This window comes from Sinocyclocheilus anshuiensis, unplaced genomic scaffold (assembly GCF_001515605.1).
Source record: "Sinocyclocheilus anshuiensis isolate Anshui unplaced genomic scaffold, SAMN03320099.WGS_v1.1 scaffold637, whole genome shotgun sequence".
Lineage (NCBI taxonomy): Eukaryota > Metazoa > Chordata > Actinopteri > Cypriniformes > Cyprinidae > Sinocyclocheilus > Sinocyclocheilus anshuiensis.
The window spans coordinates 2,369,511-2,382,983 of NW_015539816.1; the positions used below are offsets into that span (position 1 = coordinate 2,369,511).

At 34.8% G+C, this 13,473-nt stretch overlaps 1 protein-coding gene across 1 annotated transcript in view; it reads left to right on the forward strand.

The window, feature by feature from the left end:
* LOC107683985 (disheveled-associated activator of morphogenesis 1-like) overlaps positions 1–11,735 on the forward strand; it is a 52,264-nt gene extending 40,529 nt beyond the window's left edge. Inside the window, exons 14-20 of the mRNA XM_016480091.1 lie at positions 1,265–1,353; positions 2,531–2,699; positions 2,781–2,888; positions 5,577–5,637; positions 5,718–5,849; positions 7,863–8,033; positions 10,340–11,735. Of these exons, the coding sequence (XP_016335577.1) occupies positions 1,265–1,353; positions 2,531–2,699; positions 2,781–2,888; positions 5,577–5,637; positions 5,718–5,849; positions 7,863–8,033; positions 10,340–10,552 (943 nt within the window). The 3' untranslated portion in view covers positions 10,553–11,735. The remainder of the gene's footprint in view (positions 1–1,264; positions 1,354–2,530; positions 2,700–2,780; positions 2,889–5,576; positions 5,638–5,717; positions 5,850–7,862; positions 8,034–10,339) is intronic.
* Positions 11,736–13,473: the final 1,738 nt, after the last annotated feature.

Consider the following 13,473-nt stretch of genomic DNA (forward strand, 5'->3'; position numbering starts at 1 on the left):
AGACCGCATGGCAAAGGCAGACCGTTTCCTCTATGAAATGAGCAGGTAGGACAGTTAATCATCATGGTGACAGTTTAAGCGGGCTGTTCATATAGGACACATTTTATTTTTTAATCATTGGTCTTTGTAAACATACACAAGTCTTTGACCACTGTGATGCATCTCGAGTAAAAAGAAGTAAAAAAAACGCATCACGAGTGTGAATGGACCCTAATTTGATTAACTTTTCCCTTTTCTCTCACAATTCTACTTTTATCATGAGGAGCTTTATTTAATTAGATAAATGTGAGGGCTTAACTAAGTTAGTCTTTGTCCATTTCAAAAATAAATGCTCCCCACTCCAAAAATGAAGACATTTTTATTAAGGAGCTCCAAAAACTTAACCTGATACCTACATTTTGCTGCACACTACCCATAAGCCCCATTGCTGATTGGCTTGGATCTTTATTTCATCTTGGCACCGCAATGAGCATCGTGCTGTTCACCTCCACAGTCCCACACAGTGGATTTCATGATGTTGGCTTAGTACGTTGTATGTAAGGAATATCTCATCCGTGAAGGCCACCCACCACTGTACAGTGGCTTATTCAGATCTGTTTCGTTTTTCCACACACTCAAACGTGGTGTTAGAAGTAAATGCGATTTCCTGTAGGAAGGAAGGAAAAGGGTTATGAATCCTGGGTGACACATTGATCTGGTCAGACTGAGGGTCCCATTCAGCATCAATATTTTCTGTAACTAAATAAGTACTATCTTATCGTAGACATGCAGGTTTCTAGCAGAGGAGCTTAGCCAAACAAAGCACAGGTGCCTTGGCTTGCTTGCTTTTTCTTCCTCTGTTTATGAGACCCTAGTGAGTTTTTTTTTTTTTTCATTCCGCTGTGGCTGATGGGTTTGGGGTATAGAGGATGGGAGACAAATCGTTCCAAGAATCGACTGGCTTGTCCGATTTTAGTCTCTAAGGCTGTGTTTAGGCCCTCGGCAAGTGCGGTAACCAAGGTGATTGTTCCCGACACGAGAGTGCTGAATGCAACACAGCAGCGTCAGGTTCAGATCACTGCTTCAGACTGTTTGTTCTTTATTCAGTGGAACCATTAATGCTGTGTATACAGATCATGTGTGTTTTATTGTGTCATATGCAAGACAGTAAATCTCTACAGCTCATTTAGAATCTATTATGGGTGATCTAGTGTGCAATCCTTTTAATGGACCTTGCTTTGATATTTTTCCCTGGCCCAATCCTCTTTCTTTGTCCTTCACACAGAATAAACCATTACCAGCAGAGGTTACAGTCTTTGTACTTCAAAAAGAAGTTTGCAGAGAGGATTGCAGAAATTAAACCTAAAGTTGAAGGTTTGTGCATGTGCACTTTAAACACATTTGCATTGCAAAAATCAGTTGATCATTTTTTTAAAAACATTTTTTATTTATTTATTTTTAGTATATAAGAATTGCTGTATTCAAGTGCAGAATATTCTGATTAATATTTAGATTAATTAAAAAGTAATGTATAATTAATATAATAAAAATAAATTAAAATTATATATATATTTTATATATAAGCACTTTCCAAAAGTTTGAAAACATTATGATTTACAGTACATGCAGTAAACTTATTGTGAAATAATATTGCAATTTAAAACAAATGTATGTATTTTTTAATGTATTTTATTCTTTTGATGGCAAAGCTGAATTTTCAGCATCATTACTTCAGTCTTCAGTGTCACATGATCCTTCAGAAATCATTCTAATATGCTGATTTGCTGCTCAATAAGCATTTATTATTATTATTATTATTATTATTATTATTATTATTATTATTATTATTATTATTATTATTATTATTATTATTATTATTATTATTATTATTATTATTATTATTATTATTATTATTATTATTATTATTATTATTATTAATGTTGAAAACAGTTGTGCTACTTAATATTTATGCTGAAACCATGACATACTACTATTCAAATGTTTGGGCGTGTGTGTTTAATAGAAATGAATGCTTTTATTCAGAAAATATACATGAAATTGATTAAAAGTGACAGTAAAAACATTTATAATGTCACAAAAGGTTCTATTTCAAATAAATGCTGTTCTTTTGAAATGTCCATTCATCAAAGAATTCTGAAATAATGTTTCCACAAAAATATTAAGCAGCACAAACTGTTTGTAACATTGATGATGATAATAATAAGAACCATTATTAATAACTGAGCACCAATTCATCATATTAGAATGAAGGATCATGTGACACTGAATACTGGAGTAATGGCTGCTGAAAATTCAGCTTTACCATCACAGGAATAAATTACATTTTATAGGATATTCAAATAGAAAATAGTTTCAATTTGTAACAATATTTCACAATATTACATTATGATGGCACAATTAACAGACTATTCTACTAATATTCAACTGCTTAAATTTGTTAGTGATAATGATTACAGTATTGTTACAGTATAGTTCATGAACATTTAAACATTTTAGGCTTGTGTGTGACTCTTTGTGTTTCACTTTTCAGCACTGTCCAAGGCCTCAAAAGAGGTGCTGCACAGTAGAAATCTCAAGCAGTTGCTGGAGGTGGTGCTGGCGTTCGGCAACTACATGAACAAAGGACAGAGAGGCAACGCTTACGGCTTCAAAATCTCCTCACTCAACAAGATTGCAGACACCAAGTCCAGCATCGACAAGTGAGAAGATATTAAAAAAATAAGACAGTTATTTCTAGCTTTTATATTCATACATTGATTGTGGTCTTTGTCCCGTTGCAGGAATATCACTCTCCTACACTACCTGATCACCATTCTGGAGAAGAAGTACTCCAAAGTCGTGATCTTCTCAGAGGAGCTGCCGAACGTGCCGGAAGCTGCAAAAGTAAAGTAGGTACAGCTGCAGAGTGGCTGGTGTGCGCTTCTATCATCAGCTTTAGGATTTACAGGCCTTTAGGGTCTACTTGCGCTAAATGGATTTTGGAAATAGTTTTTGCGGTGTCACTCCCGTCCTGCCCACCACTGGGCTTGAATCCATGCTGTGGGTCATACAAGCTTTTGGTTACTTACTCACATATGCAGAGTAAAACCCTAAATCATAGTCGGAAGAGAGATACATGCATACCACCATAGCAGAGAGATCTCCACTCGATGACCTCTCGAGATCTGCGTGCTGCTGTAAAGTGCGTGCCAGCAAATTTGGCCCAAATTGTGAGTGATATGCTTGTGACGTTCTCACCCTTTGGAAAATAGTTTCTAATTTTGAGTCATTGCCTTAAAGGGACTATCCAAATGTACAGTAGAACGGCCACTAAACTACTTTTTAGTCGCGCCAGCGAGACTAATGTAATCATGCTCAGTCCACAAGTGAAGTCACAAGACCGTGATCTCATTTGAGGGGGTAGAAAGAATGAAACAAAGGATTCTGTTTGTTTGACTCAGTCTATAAGTCAGTGTCATTTATTCAGCAAATAAAAATAAGTTCCAGGGTCACAAGGTACACTGAGTTTGAGTGGCCAGTCAGCAAGTGCAGACAGGTTTTTCCATAAGCATGTTTCTGTGTACTTTGACGGTTCAGTCCGTTACAATGGCCTATTTGTGTGGAGGGAGGAATAAAGGCTGCACAGATTGAAGACAAGCGGCTATCAGTCCTACTGAGGAGGTCATTTGTGCAGCTAAGAATAGCTGGCTCGAAACGGAGCCGTTCACACACATTATATGCAGTATCTGACTAATGGAGTCACTTTAGTGCTAGCACAGGGGTTAAAGTTCAGATAAATGCCTGTTAGACATATCTTAGCTTCTTATCAGTGTGACCTGTTTGGATAAAAGGCTAAAAATGGTCAGCCTGTATGGCATATGGAGATTTTGGTTATATGGCCATATATTTTAAAAGGGCCCATACTGCTGACTGTGACTGAGAGATGTACAGTACATATTTAAATATTTAATCATTAAATTGAGCTAAAAATATATAAAATTAGTATTAAAATATATTTAAATATGATATAAATATTAAAAAACACATTTTGAAAAAAAAGATAAATGTTTAATGTAATTGTTTAAATTAAATTTAAATTTCAACATTTACAGTATATTATTAAAATAAAAAGTTTGATTTGTTTTAAATATTATTTTAATGGACCTAAGATAACAAACTAACTATTGTAATAAATTCTGTAACAAATGTATTGCTCATTGTTAAAGGGGTCATCGGATGCAAAATTCACTTTTGTTGTTGTTTGAACATAAATGTGTGTTGGAAGTGTGTAAACATCCATCCTATAATGATAAAAATCCACCCAGTGTTTTTTTTAAATCCCCTTTCTCAAATCAGGCTGTTCTGAGATTCCTGTCAGAATGACGTAGTTCTGCACAGGCTCCTCCCACGATAGTTGATTGACAGGACCGTTTTACCTTAGACCCGCCCTGAGTGAGCTGTCATCAGTCTGCCATTGTGTCGACTCCGCTACAGGGGAAGACAAGAATGTCTCCGATTAAGCGATTGAGGTGTTTTGTTGTTGGATGTAATAATGAACATAGCAAGTTGATTGACAGGACCGTTTTACCTTAGACCCGCCCTGAGCGAGCTGTCATCAGTCTGCCATTGTGTCGACTCCGCTACAGGGGAAGCAAGAATTGGGTACAAGGTTTTTTATGAATCTTTGCAAATCGCCTTTCCTAATATGTCCACAGAAGAGAGGGGTGGGGTGAGCAGAGCTCATTAGCATTTAAAGCAACATGGACTAGAATTGCTTGCTAAAAACAGAGCTGATTTTGACAGGGTAAAAAGGTGTTGTTTTACACTACCATTGAGAAATTTTAACCAAAGTATGTTATAGACATTTCATTAAGACCCTAAAGAATCATATCAACTTACATCAAATGAGCATCCGATGACCCCTAACTGTTGGGACCTTAATGTAAAGTGTTACCCGTTTTTTTAAGTTAAATGGCAAGTACAATAAATGTATGGAAAATGAAACAAAAAGTATATAAAAATGCATTTAAATTTAATTTATATAAAAATAGAATAATTAAAAACAAAATATATAATACTTGTTGGTAAATTTTAAGTTATTTCAATTATCTAAATTATAGATCACTGCCAGGTATTAATATTTACAGAATAGTAGCTGTGGGGTAAATGTGTCAGATGCTGCAAATATTAAATAATAATTGTAAGATCTGCCTCCAATTACAAGTTTTCTCTCATATTTTTAACTATTAAACACAAATAATATTCAATAGTTAAATATAAAAAAAGTTTAAAATTGTTTAACAACATTCAGATATTCTAAAAAGCATTGTGTTTTTTTTTTACATTCAGTAAAATATACTTGTTCACATATTCCCCATTGATTCAACTTGCCGCTTGTCCCTTTTTTATATCCTTTTTCTGTGTCCCGTTGTTATGGATTTTATAGTAGACTGACTAAATTATGTTTTTATATAATTTCTCCTTACCTGGAGGACAGCTTAATTTAAAAGTGTCACAGTTTACCCCAGTCTCCTGTAGAAAATGCATTCTTGATCACACATAAAATGACTGGGATCTCTACGATTGTGTCTTTCCAGCATGACTGAACTGGAGAAGGAGATCAATAATCTTCGCAGTGGCTTGAAGAGCGTAGAGAGCGTAAGTGCTGCATGATTCCTCTTTTTTTTCAGGCTTAAAAGCAAATCATGTACAGGACAGAGTTTCTGTCTCTCATGCAGGAGCTCGAATTCCAGAAGAAGCGTCCTCAGGAGTATGGGGATAAGTTTGTGTCAGTAGTCAGCCAGTTCATCACAGTGGCCAGTTTCAGCTTCTCTGATGTCGAGGACTCCCTCAGCGAGGCCAAAGTACTGGTGAGTGTGTGATGGACTGCATTTGTTTGTTTGAGTGTGTATCTTTAAGATGCACATCCTGGTGCTCAGCCTTTCCTTCAAAGGCCAGCTGGAGAAACAGGCTGCGCTCACTCTGGACGTCCTGCTGCGTGCAGGAGCTGACCTTCAGCCTCTTGCTGTGAACGCTTTCTATGTAGCGACCCTGGCACTTTCACTGGCCTCTGGGGGCCCCACAGGACACAGAGAGGGAACAGAACATATAACTCTTATTGCTTTCGAGAGGTCCATCTGTGCAGAGGGAGGCAGGCAGTTGTTAACACGCACGCTACACAATATCTTCCAGTCCTGTGAGGGGAAATGGGCATATAAAATGTCAAGGTTTTTGAAAGGTAAAGTGCAGCAAATTCATGATATTGGGCTTTTATGACAGGATTGTGACTGTTTTGAATGTTAAAATCTCTCATAAATGGGACAGCCCACATTTAAGTTCTTAGAAATGTACTTTTTGTGTTCATGTTGGCTTCATATTTATATGATATATGATATAGTATTTAATGCATAAAGTATTGTTTAATAAATATGATGAATTATTAATAAATAGCAGTCACACCACACATTTTACAACCTGAACTAACCTTGTGTTGTCATAAAATGGTCAAAAATGACAAAAATGCTATTTTAGTATTAGTTATATTCTATAATAGTATTTATTAATATATTAGCTTTTAATTGTCTTTTATTTTAATATTAGTTTTAATTTTAGTTAATGTAGTAAAGTTTGTTTTAGTATAAAGTATTATTTAATAAATAGAATGAATTATTAATAAATATCAGTCACACCACACATTTTACAACCTGAACTAACCTTATGTTGTCATAAAATGGTCAAAAATGACTAAAATGTTATTTTAGTATTAGTTATATACTATAATATTATTTATTAATACATTAGCATTGCATTGCATTGTCTTTTTTATATTAGTTTAATTTGTTTAATTTTAGTTTTTCATCGAATATGTTTTGTTTGTTTCAGTTTTATTTAAATTACTGAAAAATATCAGTTAACAATACCACCACTGCAAATTATTTGATATTTTAAGAGTTTTACTGACTTGATACACACAGGGGTACTCTTTATGATATCATCATCTGTTTTGGGTTTTTTTTTTCAGTGTCTTTCAAATATTAATAAGCAGTGAAACAGTTAAAATATATATTTTTTCTAATAAATATTTTTAATAGGTTATGCCAAAATATTTTTTATTTTTAATTAATTAAATTTTATTTACTTTTTAATGAGCCTTTTTCTTTATAATGCTATCATGAGAGGTAAAATTTTATTTCCCCCATGTATAAATTGTATTTTAATGCATATATCTTAATAGAGAGGGCCTACACATAAATGCACAATAACATGCCACATGCATTCTATAGCAGAAAAGATGTATCTCCAACCCAACCTAGGCCTCCTGTCTGAAGTCTGAGACAGATAAGAAGAGATATAAAAGCAGGGCAAAGGAGAAATAAAAATATGCCCCTTGGCTCAGGCACATACAGGCCTGGAGGAGCTGTTCCATATGGCAGTGATAAAGGCACATCAAAGGCATTGTGGGAAGACTAGGCCTCCTCCCCTGTGGTGAGACGTCACGAGGCAGCAGCAGTGCCATGGCAAGACTCCAGTCCCCTGTGTTTAGGCTGTAATCAGTCACTGGAGAAATCTGGGTTAACAAGACCACTTTATGCTTGGCTACCGGTGACCGGATAACTAGCAGTGCGTCACACACTTCATTTACCAGAAGTTCATTAGACCCCCAGAGTTTGTTATGCTGCTGTCTGCCCATTTCATTGCAATTTGTTGTTCCTCTTGGTTTGCACTTTAAAACATTCTTTACATATTTTTTAAAAATATTATGAACATTTTTGTTTATTTATTTCATTGTCACTACATCTTGAAGTATTCATGTTCACGTCATTACTCTGAAAGTAAAGAGAGCAGGAAATGGCTTTCATATGACCAGTGCTTCTGTTCTCCAGTTCTTAAAGGCGGTCAAGCACTTTGGTGAAGATGCTGATAAGATGCAGCCCGATGAGTTCTTTGGGATATTCGACCAGTTCTTGCAGTCCTTTGGAGAGGCCCGTCAAGAGAACGAGAACATGCGCCGACGCAAAGAAGAGGAGGAGCGCAGGGCACGAATGGAGGCTCAGGTCTGTGAAGTGTTTTTATTAAATTCAATTTGAAGTTTTGGTAAAACTTGATGTTGCTAAAAAGAGCATTATTTTGTGTATTTGGTGTAATGAAATGTGTTTATGCGGTTTAAGGTTCAAAAAACACATTATTTTCCACATTATTGTTTCTCCTCTATGCCCCGCCTTTCTGAAATGCGTCGATTTTTACAAAGCTCATCGGTCTGAAAAGCAAGGTGTGCTGTGATTGGCCAGCTATCCAGTGCGTTGTGATTGGCCGAATACCTCAAGCGTGTGACGGAAATGTTAAGCCCCTACCATACTGTGATGATGCCCTGTCAGGCCGGAGCGATGATTCAAAAACATGAAAACCCATTATAAACGAGGCTGTTACAACATTTATAGTATATACAAAACAATGAAATCCTTGTTTGGTAGGTGGCTAAGTTATATGCTTATTGTAATTGTAAATTAGTAACAATTGTTAAGGCCCGATAACTATAAAGCATGATAGCACGATAAAGATATAGTTCTAAAAATCGTTCTCAATATTAAAGAATAGCAGAGTACACACTACAACTATAACGATAAAGGCACAGAGAAACGATATCATTGGAATCACTTCTAGAATTATTTTTTTTTCAGCTGATGAATGATACAAACATTGACAGCCAATCAGAATCCATCCTGCTATAACGAGCTCGAGAATTTAAAGCGGCAGACGCACGTGCGCTTAGAATGAACAGACGATATCGTTCGCTGGTGTGGACGCTAATATCGTTATCTTTACAGTTATTGTTCTTGGTGTGAAGGGACTTTAGTTATTGTTATTTTAAAGGGGTCCTATTATGCTTTTTCACTTTTTCAACTTTAGTTAGTCTGTAATGTTGCTGTTTGAGCAATAATAGGACCCCTTTAAATTAGTAATAATTGTATTTGTCAATTATTAATGTTTTTTAAATGTTCGCAAAGATACTATATTTTACAACAAATATTTTGCTACTTTTATTTATTTTTTTAAACGTAAAAAATCTCAGCTGAGAAAGTTAGGGTGTGTTCACACTTGTAGTTCCGTTCGTTTGATTCATTTGGTCCGGACCATAAAGGAAAATGATACATTTGGTCCTGCTCCGCTTACACTCTTAAAAGAAATGGTTCTATTTAGAACCAGAAATGGTTCTATCACCCGCTTCATATATGGAACCCCAAAATGGTTCTATATAGAACCATTTTAATGGGTTCATTAAAAAGAACCCCAAATGGTTCTTTGAATCCAAGTTAGATGGTTCTTTTTAGAACCATTTAAGGGTTCTTTATTATTAAAAGTTATTTATTATTTAATAAGAAAATATAACCAATCCAGAAAATTCAAAGTTTAAATTTATTATACATTTATTCAATTTATTATACAAAAATAGTGTCATATTTAAAATTGCACCTCTGTATATTCTGTATTAGACTGCAAAACTTTAAATTATTTTACATTTAAAATGTTTAATTACATTCAACCATTTAGTTTTCATTATTTCACGTCAGCATTTTCACTTTTTAATAAACATACATAAGCTTGTTTAAGTACTCTATGTACATATACAGTACTTAACTTATACATGGTAGCATTCACACTGCCATTTTTGACAGCGAACCTATAGATACTGAACCTAAAGGCAGAGTGATACGTTCATAACCTGATTGGTCAGCTTGAATGACGTATATTTTGTGACGGAACTCATCGAACACCCCAAACAAGAGGAAAAGGTACATTTGACTTGGTGTATTACTTCAAAGTTCCCATTCACTGATCGGTCTGCTCAGCGCCGCTTTAAGTCGAATACACCTAATGCTGCCTGCTGGACTGAGCGAGCTCATAAAAGGCAGTTTACCTCCTCGTTGCTCTATGTTTGCCCTCTGCTCATTTTGTTTTGGATACACCGCTTGTTCCCTTCATCAAATCATGTCGCATCTTGTCAGTACTTCCTGTTTTTGGTTTGTTTCGAAGCATTTGGTCCATTTTGCGTTCATATTTCATTCGAACCGCACCAGAGTGCGTTTGGATTCGGTCCGCTTGTTTGGTGCGCACCAGGTTTCGGACGGCAACGTTCACACTTACTCATACGAACCGCACTAACAGAGCAATCGCACCAGAGTTCGTTTTAATCGAACCAAACATGCCAAATGTGAACACACGCTTAATCAACTGACAGCATCTGCTGCAATACTATAATTAATAATGCTCAAGCCAAAACACTTAAGAGGTCCATAATTCATCTCTTCATTCTTCACCTATTCACTGCCAAATCTGACATCATTTTTTTGATATCTTTCAGCTCAAGGAGCAGAGGGAGAGAGAGAAGAAGGCTCGAAAAGCCAAAGAGAACGGAGAGGACGATGGTGGCGAGTTTGATGACCTGGTGTCGGCTTTGCGTTCTGGAGAGGTTTTCGATAAAGATCTGTCGAAGATGAAGCGCAATCGCAAACGCATCAACAGCCAGACGTCAGACACCGGCAGGGAGCGTCCAATTACCAAGCTTAACTTCTGAACGGCGGACAAGCAGACCAACCACTGAGACACATTTCATTACAACCAAACAACCTCCCTGTGGTGGTGAATGTCTGGAGGACACCCATTAGCTCCTCTCCTCAGATTAAACTCGATCCCGGGTAGCAGAGGAAAGCATGTTTACCCAAAGACGGTCAGCTTATCATGTGTCATGTGACTGTAATTGGAAACCTGTCTAAATGCAGAGAGAAAAGACTCTCAGAAATTAGGAATACGGCTGCCAAATGAACCTAATTTAATGATTTATTTCGTCAAGAGTGCTGGAGCACCAGGATATTATCAGAGATTGAGATAACTGTGGGTTTACTGATTGGATATGAATCAGAAACTCGGGCTCATTTGACCATAGAAACGGCAAATCTTGTCAACCCCAATTTTTCTTACTGTAACCAAACAAATCGCCAAAAGTGACACTGAGTCTTGGCATGCTAAAGCGTCACTCATCTTGCTTTTCTGACTGATTCAAAGTGGGAATGGATGTTATTTAAAGATTCCAATGACAAGTGTCTGTACATAGGTCACTGAAAAGCTGTAAAGTGACTGTACACCTTTAAGAAAAGGATTTTGCCCTTTTGAGAAAAGGTGTTTTTTTTTTTTTTTTAAATACATAGTGTTTTAAAGGAATATTACTGACATTAATAACCAGGGTTGTGGGTTGCTTTTTCAGAAAGAAGACTGCATTGTGATATCCGATACAGGCTGACTGGGTATGATTTTTTAAAGGTGTGTTTTTAGGGGCCTCTGGAGCCCATGTTGTCTTAAACTCTGTGGACGGTCATTGTACAGACACTATGCAGTTTCTGTTGTCAAGTGTTGGTCTCTCTGTTTGAGGAGGTTTCATGTGAAATGTAGTCATATTTAAAATGATCTGTAACTGGATCAAGGCAATACTCTTCTTCCCTTACGTTCTTCCTTCCTGTCTGGAGTCTCTCCTGTTTTTTTTTTTTATCAGCAGCCTAGTTGTATGGTGTAACAAAGTTTCCTTTTTCAGTGTAAGATACCTCCATTGGAATTTTATAATTTAAGGAAAACACAACCTTCCATTGTAAGATGAATCATAAGAGAATAAATGGAAGAATCTGAGTAGTATTTTCTATTATGTTGTCAATTTAAGTCTCCTCTGATTGTTAGTGAATGGTAATGCAAAAAAAAAAAAAAAAGAAACTAGTTTTTTTTTTTTTTAAAAATTTTTTTTTTTTTTTTTTACAAAACAACGGTCAAAAATCTAAATGAAATGCCACCACAACCACAAGTAAATCATATAAGCAGACACGTAGAATCCCACACACTGCTATAGCTTGTGAATCACATTTTAATACAATGTTTCAGTCATGCAGTCTTCGTCAGGTAAAAAAAATTCCAAATGTTATATTAAAATGATTAAAAACGATGTCACCACACTGTGCCTACAGTCAGATGATGTCCCCTGGTGGGCAATATTAGCAATTACAATATTAAACTTGTCATTTTTTTTTACATTTACTTTTAAATTTACATTTACTTATACAGTTACAGCTACATTACCAGTCAAAAGTTTTTGGACAGTAATATTTTTAATGTTTTTTAAAGAATTCTCTTCTGCTCATCAAGCCTGCATTTATTTGATCCAAAATACAGCAAAAGCAGTAATGCTGTGAAATATTATTACTATGTAAAATAACCGCTTCCTATTTGAATATATTTTAAAATGTAATTTATTCATGTGATTGCAAAGCTTGATTTTAGCATCATTACTCTAGTCACATGATCCTTCAGAAATCATTCTAATATTCTCATTTGCTGCTAAAAAAATATATTTATTATTTATTACCATGTTGAAAACAGCAGAGTAGATTTTTTTTAGGTTTCTTTGATGAATAGTATGAAGAACAGCATTTATCTGAAATAGAAATATTTTGTAACATTATAAATGTCCTTCTCATCACTTTTGATCAATTTAATGCATCCTTGCTAAATAAAATATTAATTTCTATAATTTAATAATTTAATAATAAATATATAATTATTTAAATATACTGACTCCAAGCTTTTGAATGATGTAGTTTATAATGTTACAAAAGCTTATTTCAGATAAATGCTGATCTTTGGATCTTTCAATTCATCAAAGAATTCTGAAAAACTGTTTTGTACTCGACTGTTTTAAATATTGATAATAATAATAAAAAAAAATGTTTCTTGAGCAGCAAATCAGCATATTAGAATGATTTCTGAAGGATCATGTGACACTGAAGACTGGAGTAATGATGCTGAAAATTTAGCATTGTCATCAGAGGAATAAATTACATTTTAAAATATATTAAAATAGGAAGCAGTTATTTTAAATAGTAAAATATTTAACAATATTACTGCTTTTGCTGTATTTTGGATTTTTTAAAAATGCAGGCTTGGTGAGCCAGAAGATAATTATTTAAAAACATTAAAAATCTTACTGTCCAAATTTAACTTTTGAGTGGTAGTGTATATACTATACTATAAAACAAATTATTTTATATTTAATCCAGAACTGATGATGTGTATTGTATTGACTTTTGGAAATGTATAATTTTTACTCTTATTATTTTTAAGTTTTTTAATTGTAATTTTTTTAGTGTGTGAATGTGTGTAATATATATCAGTCATGGCCAAAAATATCGCCACCCTTGGTAAATATGATCAAAGAAGGCTGTGAAAATTAATCTCCATTGTTAATCTTTTTGATCTTTTATTTAAAAAAATTCATAAAAATCTAACCTTTCATTGCATAATAAGAATTTAAAATGGGGGGGAAATATCATTATGAAATAAATGTTTTTCTCAAATACACATTGGCCACAATTAACGGCACCCTTTTATTCAATACTTTTTGAAACCTCCATTTGGCATAATAACAGCTCTGCGTTTTCTCCTATAATGCCTGATGAG